A 14,928-nucleotide genomic window follows, 5' to 3' on the forward strand; every position below is an offset into this window, starting at 1 on the left:
GAGACCAGGAATGTGAATGGCATGAAGTAACCTCAGAACCTTCCGACTCCAAAGGAGGAGGTGGCGGGCGAGATGCGACGGGAGCGTAGACCACCTTGTCAGTTTATGTACACAACAATCACCGTGTTGTCCAATCGGACCAGCACATGCTTGCCTCGTAAGCGCCCTATGAGACGGTTCAAGGCAAGGCACACCACTAACAACTCTAGGCAGTTAATGTGCCAGTGCAGTTGAAGGACCATCCATACCCCCGACACTGCTTGCCCATTGTACGTGGCCCCCCAGCCAGTGGTGGAGGCAACCGTGTAAACCACAGCATGCCTGGAGACCTGTTCTTCACTCTGGCCCAGAGGAATGTAAGGTCTGACCACGGGATGAAGGTTTGGCAAAAGGCCGGTGTAACTTGGACCTGGTGAGTGCCGTGCTGCCACGCTCACCTCAGGACTTGGCCATGAAGCCAGTGCTGAAGCAGTCTCATATGAAGCAGTCCTAGTGGTGTAACTGCCACTGCCGCTGCAGCTGCTATATGCCCCAGGAGCCTCTGAAATAGTTTCAGTGGGACGCCATCCTGCCTCTGAATGAATTCAAGCAGTTTAGCACTGACCATGCACGTTCCTCTGTGAGGCATGCTGTCTGTTTGACGAATCCAACTCTATATCGAGAAAAGTGATCCTTTGCATCTGGGAGAGTTTGCTCTTTTCCCAGTTGACCCGAAGAACTGGCTGAGGTGCCGGAGCACCAGGCCTCTGTGCACGCACAACTGATCCAGAGACTGTGCTAGTAAAAGCCAATCATCTAGATAGTTGAGGGAACACCCTGCTCTCTGAGGAGAACGAGAGCCCCCTCTGTAACCCCATCCAACAAATGAAAACACAAGAAAAGCCATAAATCCAATGCAAACTACTGATATGCATGTCCCTCGAACGTGAACCAAAGAAAAGGTCTGTGGTGCGGATGGATCGACTCTATCGCATCCTTCACCAGTAGGACTGAGATCTCCGCACGCAAGACAGGAGCATCTGCCGCCTTCACTGTCTTGAAGCGGATGCCGGATGAACTAAATCGCATAGCCAAGGCTAATGGTCCGCAGAAGCTAGTGAGACGGGATGGGTGGCCCTAGCCAGGCACCCAGATACCGTGCAAGCGGGACCAGCAGAACCACCTCCGTACCCGGAGTGGGGCAGGGAGGTGGAACGCAGGGACCCAACTTGGGCAGCTTTTGAGCAGACCAAAGAGGGGTCTGATTGTGCGGTGCAACGCTTACCTGGTTTCACAGGTTGACAGAGGGTGCATGAGTAGGTCCTTTGTTGACACTTTCAAGAATTTCTAGATTCCCCACCCGGCCCTCCTCCGGGGAAGGGAGAGGTAACTTCACCATCCGCCAAAGATCAGGTTCCTCCCTCTCTGGGTCGCGAGTGGGGCGGCCTGCCTACACCCAGCGCCGCTTGCTGGAGGCTGCTGCGGATGTGGCGTGGGAGCAGATGTGGATGCAGGGGGCCGCACTCGGCGATGAGCAGGCTGGGGCACTGCAGCCAGGGCAGGGTGTGACGAACTGCCTCAGTCTGCTTCTGTGCAGCCGAGAGCTGCTGGGCCCGGCTCTCAACCGCTTCGCCAAAGAGGCCAGTCTGGGACACAGGGGCATTAAGGAACCGAACTTTGACGGCATCTCTCATATCGACCAGACACAGCCAGAGATGGTGCTCCTGGACCACAAGTGTGGACATCGCACAACCCAGAGAACTCGCAGTGAGCACGAGGTCAGTAGCGGTTCAGAGCTCTTTCAGAACTTACGGATCGAAACCACCCTCGTGCAGGTCCTTCTGGGCCGTAGCGTGTAAGGTGGAGACAGCTTCTCCACAGGCTGTATAAGCATCGCTGGACAGGCCAGATAAGTACCTACAGACCCGGGAGGGGAGGCATGGTTCGCCCTGCCAGGTGGAGGCAGTATTAGGACACAACTGCATCGCAACCGACCACTCCACCGGGGGGACCCCCGTATACCCCCTAGCTGCACCACCGTCGAGGGTGATGAGGGAGGAGGAACCAGCAGATCAGTTTCCAGCAGTAAAAAGGTGCTGTCCATGACCTGGTGAGCTCGTCATGTAGCTCCGGGAAGAAAGGCACTGAGATGTGGTGCTGAGAACCAGCGTGAGCCACCCCAAGAAACCAATCAACCAAGTTCGAGGGCTCGGGAAGTGGTGGAGATTTCCACTCGGCCCGTGAAAGTAAAGCTGACATCTCCGGATCTGATTCAGGCTTGGCCACTGCCCCAGAGGGCAGCAGCGCAGCCGAATCTTCCTCTCCAGAGAGCTTTCCCTCTGATGCAGTGATCCACATCCGTTCGTTGGGAAGAGCACCGAAGGATACCGCTGGTACGCTCTTTGAAGAGGGCCCAGCGCATTCCTTTGGTGACTCAGCTGGTTGCGAAGCGCTAGAGGAGTGATGGTCCCCTGAGGGTTGGTTCCCTGAGGGGTTTGCCACCACTGCAACCCTCAAACCACCAGTGCTACTGCTGGAAGTAGCCCTCGCCTGGCAGCCGCCAGGATGAGCACTAGATCGCGGCAGAGGCAACGGAGCTCCGCCTCTCTGGAGGAAAAGGAGCCTGGTCCTTAGCTCCGAGATGGTCATGTTCCCACAATGGGAACATGACTCATCCACAAACGCCACCTCAGTGTGTTTAATGCCCAGACACATCAGGCAGCAATCGTGACCATCACCCGGTGCCAGGCTACGACTGCATACAGAAACGCACGGGTGAAACGGCATCTTTAAAAAGACGATCCGTCATCTTTACAAAGACGCACCTGTGTTAGCTCTTTTAGAGAAATAGGCTCTTTCAGGGAAATGCTCTTTTAGGTGTTGAGATGCACAGGGGAAATGGTCGTTTTTATGCTCACACTGTGATCAGTGGCAGCTGGATGAAATAGTCGCATGCCAATGTGCATTGGCCTGTTTAGTTTACAGTCAAAGTAGATTGGTCTCTCTAACTGAGATCCCAATTCATCGGTCACTGACGTGACATCGAGAGTGACTGACTGAAAGGGAATCAGAATTTCTTGTATCGAATCAGGATCGGTTCTTAAAAAGTGGTATCGAGCCAGCCCTAAAATATATCCCCCAAAGAAAAGAAGCTAAAAGGTCAAAGTGTAATTTCCAATTAATAAAAATAAGTATGCAACTGTGTACAACATATAGGTTACTATAATTGAAAATGTTGCCAGTAATCTTCACACTAAGGGACAGCAAAAACCTCCTCAAAGAATGCAACCTTTATGAGAATAAAAGAGGAAAGCGGAGAACATGATTTTAAAACACAGTGATTACAGTACTGGTATCTTTAAAATTGAAAGTTAAGGATTTGAATATATTGCAAAAATAAAAAATGGTGTGTGAATAGCCTATCCCATCTCGTTGTTTTGGATAAGAACAAAAAGTCACTCACAGCAGAACAAGCCTGTTATTGATAATGCTGCTGTGTACATTTCGGAACTGCAGACAACGAGGCACATTTTGTGGCATCTGCCTTCAAATTTTTAAGCTACTTTTCCCTGAGCTTTTCAGCGCCATCGTTTCGCTACTGTCTGTCCATTTTGTGAGACCAAGAGGAAGGTGGAAGAGAGGTGAAGTGATTTTACATAGGCGGAGCAAGATCCCTTATCACTCTGTCTATATAGTGCTTTGTCATGGGCCGCTGTCCCTGCATGATGGGCCAGTCCTTGGAGGGAAAAAAATAAATAAATAAATGTACTGGCCCAAAAGTGCGTTGGCCCACCGGGAAAATGCCTGGTATGTTCGTTCTTTCTTTCTTTCTTTCTTTTATTTATTTATAAAGCACAGTTAAAACAACATTACGTTGACCAATGTGCTGTACAATCTCTAAATAGAAATTACAACAGTATTAACTTTTGGACAAACAATGACCAACAAATGTTATAAAAAAGCCTCTTGCTAATTAGTCTGCAGCACCAAAAGCTAATTCAAGTAAATATACTTTCAATTTTCATTTAAAATAACCTAGTGATGGAGCCAGTCTGAGATGTAGAGGTAGCTTATTCCAGCACTTCGGAGCTGCTACTGCAAATGCCCGGTCACCACTCAATTTCAGTCTAGTCCTTGGAATGTCTAGGATCATTTGATTTGCTGATCTGAGAGACCTGGGTGGTTTGTATATATGAAGAAGATCCACTAAATATGGTGGGGCCAAATTATGCAGTGCTTTAAATACAACAGTCAAAAGTTTAAAATCAATTCTGTACTGCACTGGCAACCATTGAAGTGACGGTAAAATCGGTGTTACATGCTGTTTTTACGAGTACCTGTACCTGTACGGCCTAGCAGCCGTATTTTGAACCAATTGGAGATGATTCAACAATACTTGGCTGATACCCACATACAGTGAGTTACAGTACTGCTGGACAGAAACGGTTTAACCTTTGCTATTGATCATAATTAGAAAAACAAGATTTGACCACGCAGTTGATCTGTTTTTCAAATTTCAAAGAACTATCCAATTGGACACCAACCTCTTCACCACAGATTTACAGAAAGGAGCTGAATTGCCCAAGTCAAAAGAGTTTTGGGCGTCAGGAGCCCCGAACCAGATTATTTCAGTTTTGCTTTCATTCAAATTCAGATAATTTTGTGACATCCAAGATTTAACTTCATGTAAACAACTCAAAAGTGACTCAAAATAACTTTTATCCTGTTTCTGCAAAGGTGGATATACCTGAGTGTCATCTGCATAACAATGAAAAGATACTTCATGCTTATGAAATATAGAACCTAAGGGTAACATATATAATGAAAACAAGACTGGGCCGAGAATGGATCCTTGTGGAACTCTACTAGACAATGGGGCCGTTTTAGAGTAATGTTGACCAAAATGGACTGAAAACGTCCTATAAGAAAGAAAGGAAATGAACCACTCAAGTGCCGTACCCCAGATTCCCACTATCCTTTCTAGATGAGAGACGAATATTGTGATCTATGGTATCAAATGCTGCACTGAGATCTAATAAAACTAAAACCACTGAGCTGCCTGAATCAATCGAAATAAAAATATCATTTAAAACTTTCAACAAGGCTGTTTCTGTACTATGACTTGCTTTAAACCCTGACTGAAATTTCTCAAATATCTCATTTTGAACTAGAAAGGTCTGCAATTGGTTTAATGCGTCTTTTTCTAGAATTTTAGATAAGAATGACAATTTAGAAATAGGCCTGTAATTAGACAAAACATTTGGATCCAAATTAAAGCACAGTTTGTAGGTTTTAACTGCCCAGCTACCTCAGCTAGGGAATTAAGAGAAACTGGTAAAAATTGATCAAACACAGGCGAGTAATGGGGGGATCATTTTAAACAAGTATCACTTATGACCTATTATCATAAATTTTCTGCACAAAGAAATTCAGCAAATCTTCACATGTAATGGTGTACAAAACAGGACATGTAGTAATAGGATTGAGCACAGAATTAATAGTATTGAATAGAATATTAGAATTACTATGGTACCTTGAAATTAAATCAGCAAAATATTTTCTCTTAGCTGAATTAACTGCATTATGGTAAGTAGATAAAGACTCGCATAGCATATTATAAGACACCAGTAATTTGTTCTTCTTCCATCTACACTCCGCTTTCCTACAAGCACGCCTCAAGCCTTGAGTATCCTCATTTAACCAAGGTTCTGATTTGGCCTTAACACTCTTAACCCTCAGAGGGGCAACAGAATTTAAGATAGAGGAACATACAGAATTAAAAGTGTCAAGTGAAGCATTCACATCTAAATGCAAAGATGGGCTCTCCAAAGTAAAATTTGTATCAGATTCAAGGAATGCATTTTTAAACTGCTCAGTAGTGGTTGCATTTAAATTCTGAACCTGACAAATTGGAAATGAGGTATTGCGAATAGCACCAGGGATAGTTGCAGTACATGTAATGGGCATATGATCAGAAAGGGCTAAATCATTAATTTCAACATCCCCAACAGTAAGGTCATAAGTTAATATTAATATAAGTTAATATAAGTCCAATGTATGTGAGTAGATGAGTAGATCCATAGATGTGTTGTGTAAAGTTAAAATAGTCAATCATGTCCAAAAAATCTCTAGCCAGTGCAGTAGAGGGACAACAAACATGCACGTTGAAATCTCCCACAATTAAAAAGGAGTCATATTTTAAACAGATTTCACTTACAAAGTCTAAAATAAATAAATATGTATAAAATCCTTATTATATTTAGAAGGTCGATATATTATGGCACAAACAGTTGATTGTATAGAGTTTAGCTGAAACAGTTGCAGTTCAAAACTGGTAAACACTCTAGTGTGAAGATATCAACAATTAAAAGTGTTCTTGTAAATAGTTGCCAGGCCACATCCACGACCAGATGCCCGAGGAGAATTCAGAAAAAAACAGTTTGAAGGAAGCAACTCCGAAAACGGGCTTAAGTCACCGGTATTTAGCCAAGTCTCAGTCAGACATAAAATATCCAGACTCTGAGTGTTAAAAAAGTAATTTAAAATAAATGTTTTGTTTGCGAGAGATTGCACATTAATTAATGCAAACCTTAGTTCAGAAGAAACCTCCGTTATATCCAAATCGTTATATCCAGAGGTCGTAAATTTTGCGAAATCACTCTCCGTCTGCGAAGCAGGGGGAGCCGGTATGCCAGATTACCAGTCTGGATAGAGTTATGTCATCCCTTAATACTTTAACATTAAGAAATTAGGGTGATATGATATATGTTGATTAAATACATGATCAACCGGCTGAGATCAAGCTATATTGTGTTTATTATCTTTAAAAGAAGCAAAGAAAAATCACTTTGGTCCTCTGTGTGGTATGTATGATAGAAGGCGGCCGTTTGAGTTCTTTGAGTGGGTATGTGTCTTGTCCTGGCCACACAACTGAGCGCTCGAATAAACACAAGGGATTTAAATATTAGTCCATTTATTCTAAGCAAGTCCAAGCAGTGCTTTAAAAATTAAACGTAAATACAGTTTTTTTCCTCTGGTCATTTGTATTTGTTGTCATTGCACGCTACTTAGCATGTCTTAAAACATGGTGGCCACTACCCAGAATGCAATGTGCAGGAGATACATCTCCAGTAATGAACGCGATATTGTGTAACTTGTCAGTGAACTACAGTTATGTGTATTGAATGCTGCTCATTGCATACGATTATTTGCACAGCTGTACTACATAAATATGTAAATGTATTTGTAGTATAAATATGCATGTAGTACATTTGTAGAACATGAAAATAAATGTATTTCAAATACATTTTGGTATATTTATTTTTCACTAGGGCAGTCCCAGCAGAACAATCAGAAACTGGCTGGCTGCCTAGAGTAAAGGAGCCCAAGGCAGGCAAACAGACAGGACCACCACTAGTCCCGGGAACACACTACATGATTTTTACCACTACACAACCTAGACAGCAACGTAGTGTTGGCCCAGATCCGGCCCACATCTGGCCTGCGTGAAATCCATGCGGGCCAGATGTGGGCCGGATCTGGGCCAAGACTGCTTGCTGTCTGGGAACTGTCTGGGGTAACAACTAGTTGCTGTCGTGTGCACACTACACGACAGGGGGTCACACATTACACAACTTTTCAAAAGGAAGAATCACTGAAAACGTCTCAGGTTACAAATGTAACCTTTGTTCCCTGAGAACAGGGAACGAGACAATACGTCATCGACGATATGGGGAACGCCTCAGGTGTGACAGGTGTCTGAAATCCAATATCAACTCACAGCAATCATGCTGACCGGCGACAGCCATGAATCATCAGCTTGAGTGATGAGCGCGCGACCTGGATATATAAAAAGGGCGCCTTGAAACCATGACAATATCCTTTCATCTGAAGGGACTGTTTGGCAGGCAGGCCCCGAGGCATGGCTGGGAGACGTATTGTCTCGTTCCCTGTTCTCAGGGAACAAAGGTTACATTTGTAACCTGAGACGTTCCCTTTCGAAGGGAACTTCGACAATACGTCATTGACGCTATGGGGAACGAAATACCCACGCCGCCATGCTAAAGGGAGTACATGCCCAATGGCAGTGACAACTGTCAGAACCAGCAATTCAATGAACGCTAGAACCACTCACCCTCAGGTCACACTGGGCTGTCAGTGACAGCACTCCCTACGGTCATAGCCCAAGCTATATGATACCACAGAAAACCTCCATAAACATAGTTTAGTGAAAGGTCTACCTGGGCCTGCTCAAGGGCCTAGAACCACAACTTCAACTTCTTAGAAGGGGTCCCTTCTAGGGCATGTGGCTAGGGAACCCGAGGGAACCCCAGCCAGTCACTATTCAGGGGAACGTGCCACCTGAAATGCCACCAGGCAGGCCTGACCTGGTGTCACTACATAGGACACTACAGACTGGCCACTTCCTGTCTGTCCGAAGACAGAGCCTCTGGACACTTGCCTTTAGGAAGGCATCCAACCCGAGGAACTGCGGAGCAGGCACTGAACTACTCGGCCCAGATCTCAGAGACGGGATATCCTGGAGAGTATGACTCAGCATAGTGCTTTACAACCCTTGCCAGCGAGGGGATTTTCTCTACTCGATCCATGGATCTACTCAGTGTTTGTGTTTCAAACCACTGAGGAGGCCTGTGAGGGCCTAAGGACTGATCTAACTGGGAGGCCTCATGAGAGGCCTACGACCGACTGACCAGACTCAGGAGACCACATACTCATATTGACCCTCAGTGAGGGGAGCATAAGATCTACCTGGTAGGCAACCAGGCTGTAGCAGGATAAAGAGGGTCCAGGAGGGAACCCGTAGCAGAGAATAAAAACTTGAGCCGAGCCAGGGCACAAGCTCACCTTCGGTAGCTGCCTGTAAAGGACTGCTAAACTGAAAGTAAGCGGCCACTAGCTTACAAAACCCAGCACCACTGTGAAACTACTCTCAGGAGACCTGGAGAGGCCTACCACCTGACAACCACAGTATGTGGGAGCTCAACTCCAGGGAGGCCTGGTGAGGCCTACTACCCGACAACCACAAAACATGAGAGCTCGCTTACAGAGAGGCCTGGTGAAGCCTACTTCCTGACAACCACAATATATGGGAGTTCACCTATAGAGAGGCCTAGAGAGGCCTACTACCTGTTACCAGATAACCACCTTAAGTGGAAACTGAAAGTAATTTGGAACTCAACTCCAGGGAGGCCTGGTGAGGCCTACTACCTGACAACCACAAAACATGGGAGCTCGCTTACAGAGAGGCCTGGTGAAGCCTACTACCTGACAACCACAATAAGTGGGAGTTCACCTACAGAGAGGCCTAGAGAGGCCTACTACCTGTTACCAGATAACCACCTTAAGTGGAAACTGAAAGTAATTTGGAACTCAACTCTAGGGAGGCCTGGTGAGGCCTACTACCTGACAACCACAAAACATGGGAGCTTGCTTACAGGGAGGCCTGGAGGGGACTACTACCTGAAAAACCATGCTGTTTAGTGGAAACGCACAGTATGTGTGCTCAAAGCTAACTTCCAGGGAGGCCTGGAGAGGCCTCCATAGCTGATAGTGAGCCAGACTGGCAGTCCAGTTGACTGTCTTTGGGGCTTTGCCTTCAGGGAGGCCTTATGAGGCCTACTACCTGATAGTTAAAAAAAAACGGGAATTCAACTTCCGGGAGGTCTGTGGGGCCTGCCACCTAGTAACCACAGTATGTGGGATTTAACCCTCAGGGAGGCCTAGTAAAGACTACTACCTGACCACCACAAAATGTGGGAGCCTACCTTCAGGGAGGCCTGAAGAGGCCTACTACCTGAAACAGTCTAATCAGCTGGATGTGACTGCTGCTGGGGGACTCGCCTAACAGGGAGGCCTGGTCGAGCCTACTAGCTGATAGCGAGTCTATTCTGCTACTTTAACGAACACTGCTGGAACCATACTATAAAAACTTTTCCTATAGTTTTGTCCTAGTGTATGTTTCACAATGTTGTGACCCACCTCCGAGGAGGCCTGTTAAGGCCTACTACTCGGCAGTGAGCCTTCTGACCGAACTACCAGGGCCAACCACCGAAGGTGAGCTGGGCCTAGGAGCCCTATTTGGGGCCTATCCGGTCAAGGAGGCCTGCTGGGGCCTACTACCTAACCGTGCAGCCTTCGCAGCATAAAACTGTTACTACAGCATCCTGGTACCTAATCACATTGCCAAAGGCAGTGTACTCAGCAAAAAAGCAATACCCTTATAGCAGGGGAGTACAACATACGCCATTCTGCCTAGTGGAGGCCCCATTAGGGGCCTACCTACTAAATGCATAGGCGTCAGCCCATGGCAATGCTCTGGCTTCAAGGGAGCCGAGTTCAAAAACCGGAATGAAATGTAGTTTAGAACTCCGTGCTCAACCGGAGCCATCGTGGTGTGAGGTAGATAAATACAGAGCTGAGAATGGACTACTCAAAACTACCCTGGGTTAGCGGGGGAGTAACAACCATATGCCTCTGCAATGTTAGACAGGGAGCGGGCCTGCAAGTGGCTCCAAAGGGTGACAGGGATTTGTCCTGCGCCCAGCCTAGGGGAGCGGGGGGGCTAAATTGCAAGACAACCCACTTCAACCCATCCGTCGAGCGATTAGCTCAACGGGCTGAGTGGAGCCAGCTCTAGAGGCCCAAACATCTCCGTTCGGCAGGGTCTGACGAACTGTCACTTCGCAGAGGGAAAGATGGCCTACCCTGCCAGATTGATCCTACCTCATCTGCCACCCTGCATTACTCTATCACCCCTGAATGCAGAGAAAGGGGCGGGCCTTGGCCAACAACTCCCATTTAAGGGAGGAGGCTGAAATCTAGGGGAGGAAGCCTAACACATAATGAATGCGGCAGCCATATTTAGCCACATGCCTCCAACATCCCTAGTATAGCCTAGGCCAGCTACAGAGGCGGCCCGGGTGAGGGCCGACCTACAAGCATAGATCTACCTGAGGGCTCGGAGGAGCCACAGCCTACTTGATTGAGAGGCTGTGAAACACTCAACCTACTGAAACCTTACAGAGCTCAGGGAGCGAACATTCAGGATACCAATGTCACAAACCGATAGGCAGGACATCTATCTGAAGCGCCAGCGTCAGTCTAAACCTAAAGCAAAATTTTATTTTAGGAAGACCAACTACTCTACCCCTGGGTGGCTAATAGCCCTGAGGCTAAAACAGAAATGAGCGGTGGCCCACCTCGCATATAAAATGTTATGACAGGAAGGCCGTCACATACTCAGCACGGAAGCCAAATCTTCTTTGAGCTTTTCCCTAATTCGTTCTAGCCACCAACTGGGGGAGGCTTCAGGCCCCTAAAGTCCAATACTTTAATCGCTCCTCTAAGAATGACCCCCTATGTCTATACAGGGAACAAGGTCTGTAGAGAAATACAAATCAGTGTTAGTTATACACACAGAATTTTAAAACCAAAAGTTCACCTGCGGCGTGCGGAGTGAAGACTCGCCAGAGAGTTCTCAATGAATCTGGGGTCCACCACTTTTACATGCCTAAAAGAGGCGCTCACATCAACCAGTTGCTACGGCGGGCCATCAGAACATAGTTCTCATCATAAGACGGACCAGGTCCTCCCGCCTGCCTGGGTTGGGGCCCGGATCTCAGCGGTATACAGGTCTTAAATGCGGCTGAGCGCGCCTTTGCCTCCCTAAACTTTCCAACCACCGCCTCAACGGAGGTGCCAAAAAGTTTAGCAGGCAGGCGAAACTGGTGAAATCAAGGAGAAGGGATTTTTCTTTCTCCCCGATATCAGCCAGGTTGAGCCACAGATGCCTCTCCATGGCCACCATCGCCGCCATCGATCGGCCGATCGCGGCAGCAGTCTGTTTAGTGGCCCAGAGAGATAAATCTGTGGTCCGGTGCAACTCAGCGACTGCCTCAGGGGAAGCCCTGCCCCCTGGTCGAGACCCTGCAGCAGGTCAGCTTGGTAGGCTTGGAGCACTGCCATGGTATGAAGGGCAGCACCAGCCTGACCTGCTGCCGTGTACGCTCTGCCATTCAAGCAAGCCGTGGTTTTAAGGGGCTTGGATGGCAGAGTCGGAGCTTTTAGTGTCGACACCCGCCCAGATAAGAGATAGTTCGCAAACGTCTCGTCAATGGGCGGCATCGACACATAACCATACTCCCCGATCCCCTCAACATCAGCGAAATTACCCCGCTGATGTCGATGAATACGGGCAGAGTACGGTTTCTTCCGGAAGGAGCCCTCTCGATCTCTGAATGGAGATCAGGAAGGAATGGAAGGCTCTGCTGAGCTGGCGGTCTATGTTCAGGGAGAAACTGATCGTCCAAACGACCGCGAACGATCTCTACCTGAGCGCGCCGCCATGGCAACTGAAGTTTGTCAGTGGCGCGCTCCATAACTTCCACCAACTCTGCATACACGGGGAAGGATGGCTGACGAGGGTGAGGATCTAAATCATCCTCCTCAGCCATCTCTTGCCCAGCCCGAAGAGCACTCGCTGCAGTATCAGTAGGAGAATCGTCTCCGTCATCCACCTGCAGCTCACTCTCGTCAGCCGATGACGCGTCCGAGAGGTTAATGCCCCTCTCGAGACTGTCAGCGAGCTCCATCTGGGAGCCCCATGAAGCGCATCGCCACTCTGCCTCGGCACGAGCGGGACCCGATCCGCGAGGACCAGATGCTGAACTCCCTTCCCTCGAGAAGAGAGCTCGACGAGAGCGGAGCGTACTCATAGGAAAATGCTCCAACTTGCACAGGACGCTCCCTCAAGAGCATCCTGTGTGTGCTCTTCACCCAAACAGTACACACACATCTCGAGTGTCACCCGGCGACAAATATCTTGGGCACGGGTCAACACATTTCACAAAATTTTTAGGACTTGCCTTAGATGTGCGTTTCATTTTCGCTGTAAGCAGACGTTTAAATCAGACAAAACAGTCCCTGAAGACGAAAAGGATATTGTCATGGTTTCAAGGCGCCTTTTTTATATATCCAGGTCGCGCGCTCATCACTCAAGCTGATGAGTTGATATTGGATTTCAGACACCTGTCACACCTGAGGCGTTCCCCATAGCGTCGATGACGTATTGTCGTATTGCCTAAAAAAAACAACATCATACCAACAAAAAAAATAATACATTCCCCAAACACATGCAAGAACTGATGCAGGAGTTTTCCTGTGAGACTGGATTTCTTCCTGTTGGAAGATTGCAATCCAAGTTGTCTGTATGCTGGTTTGCAGTGAAAAAGAAAATAAAAATATGAATAAGAGAAGGTTGCTTGCAGAAGCCATGCAAGCTGATGTTTTGTTGTAGACCTGTGACTCTAGCCCCTGAACTTCCCTTCCCTGTATCGTGCTATCTCATTCACTCTAGGTCTTCACCAATGTTCTGTCTAAGCTGTGCGCATGTCGCTACTGCACAGAAGAAAAACCATTAGCAAATGCAAAACAAAGGTATATTATATCAATATAGAGATGGCGAGCTATAGATTTAGAACTGGAGCTGGCAGTTTATGATTTCATAGAAAGAGTAGTATGTCCGCCAATTCAGTCACTGTAGAAATCAATTACTTTAACAGTTGCGGATGAAATAGCTCAACATGTGAGCCAACGCTCACTCTACTACATAGGGATGTTTAGATACTGTAACTATTAGAAGTCACGTTCAAATTTTTTGAAAACAATATCAGTTTAAATGCTTTGTATTCTATTCTATTCTGTTCTGTCAGTTTAAATGCTTCAGTTTGTATTATATTACAGTTTCAATTTATATTATAGTACAGTATATTATGTTATATAATATTATATAAACATGATAAAAAAAAATTTTCATATTATATTATATCATTATAAAGAATCAAACTGTTCTGCGTGATTTTTTTATATAATTTCTTGTTAGCACTGTAAATAAAAGTTTTCTCAGGTAAACTAAAATGTGCATTAAGGGTCAAATCAAATATAAATAGCACATAAAGTTAAGTTACACACTCTTTTTGTGTTTGTGCACGCACTGTACAGGTTTGGTGTAAAGAATGTTTTTGCTTAGGTGGCCGAAATGTCCACCTAATAGAGAGAAGTTTTGCTCAGCAGGAAAAAAATATTGTCATCTTCAGTCAAATCACATTTTTACACTGCAGGGCTCGAAGTTGCCAACAGGACCAGATATTTAATATGCTTCTCTCAGATTGTGTCTTTCATAATACACTAAAATTGTGCAGTGTCTGCCCAGCATAAGGCACTCACAGTTACAAGAACTCACACAGAAGAGAGGGAGGTTAAATAAGTCAGCAAATGAAAATAATATTTGGGGCAGGTGGGGCAAATGAACTATTAACGAGATAACAAAAAGGGCAGGGACAAGACATGAGATAGAAGAGCATATGGTAAATAGAAACAAAAATGACAGAAGCCAAGTGTTCACACCAAAAATGACATGAATGCAGACAGAAGTGTCAAGATCCATACCCTACACTCCAACACAAAAGGGGCAGGAGAGCATACAGCCAAGGAGAATTACCCCAATCTGTGTGCTCAACCAGGCACAAAGTACAAAAACATGGGTGTCAGGACTCTGTCACCACATATACCAGACAAAAGTGACCAGACAGTGACAGGGAACTGCCTGATTTGTTCTTCCCCTTTTACACAGTATGAGCAATTTGAGAGCACCATTGGCTTCAAGCTTTCTAATCACAGAGCTGCCAAGAGGCTATGGAAGGTCTGCATTGAACACCACACCTTTTTCAGGTAAACTAATTTGATTTATATCATTTTGTTATCAACAGTGTAGTCATGTTCATGTTAATGTGGCAGCCAATATTTTACTTCGCATTTCTTAGTGACAAACCTTGGGTCACCATTGTCCTGAATTTAGCTTTTATGACTTTTAGTCATTTGTGTTTGACCTCCCAATGTCTGAAGCTGTCACACTATTGAATATGTTCTGTT

At 46.3% G+C, this 14,928-nt stretch overlaps 1 protein-coding gene across 11 annotated transcripts in view; it reads left to right on the plus strand.

The window, feature by feature from the left end:
* The window catches only part of LOC109048680 (band 4.1-like protein 1), a 240,614-nt gene that overhangs the window by 161,875 nt on the left and 63,811 nt on the right, over positions 1-14,928 (plus strand). For all 11 annotated transcript variants that reach the window (XM_042733367.1, XM_042733365.1, XM_042733366.1 and 8 more), the window contains one exon: positions 14,630-14,727. In XM_042733367.1, the coding sequence (XP_042589301.1) occupies positions 14,630-14,727 (98 nt within the window). The remainder of the gene's footprint in view (positions 1-14,629; positions 14,728-14,928) is intronic.

Source organism: Cyprinus carpio, chromosome B11, assembly GCF_018340385.1.
Source record: "Cyprinus carpio isolate SPL01 chromosome B11, ASM1834038v1, whole genome shotgun sequence".
Classification (NCBI taxonomy): Eukaryota; Metazoa; Chordata; class Actinopteri; order Cypriniformes; family Cyprinidae; genus Cyprinus; species Cyprinus carpio.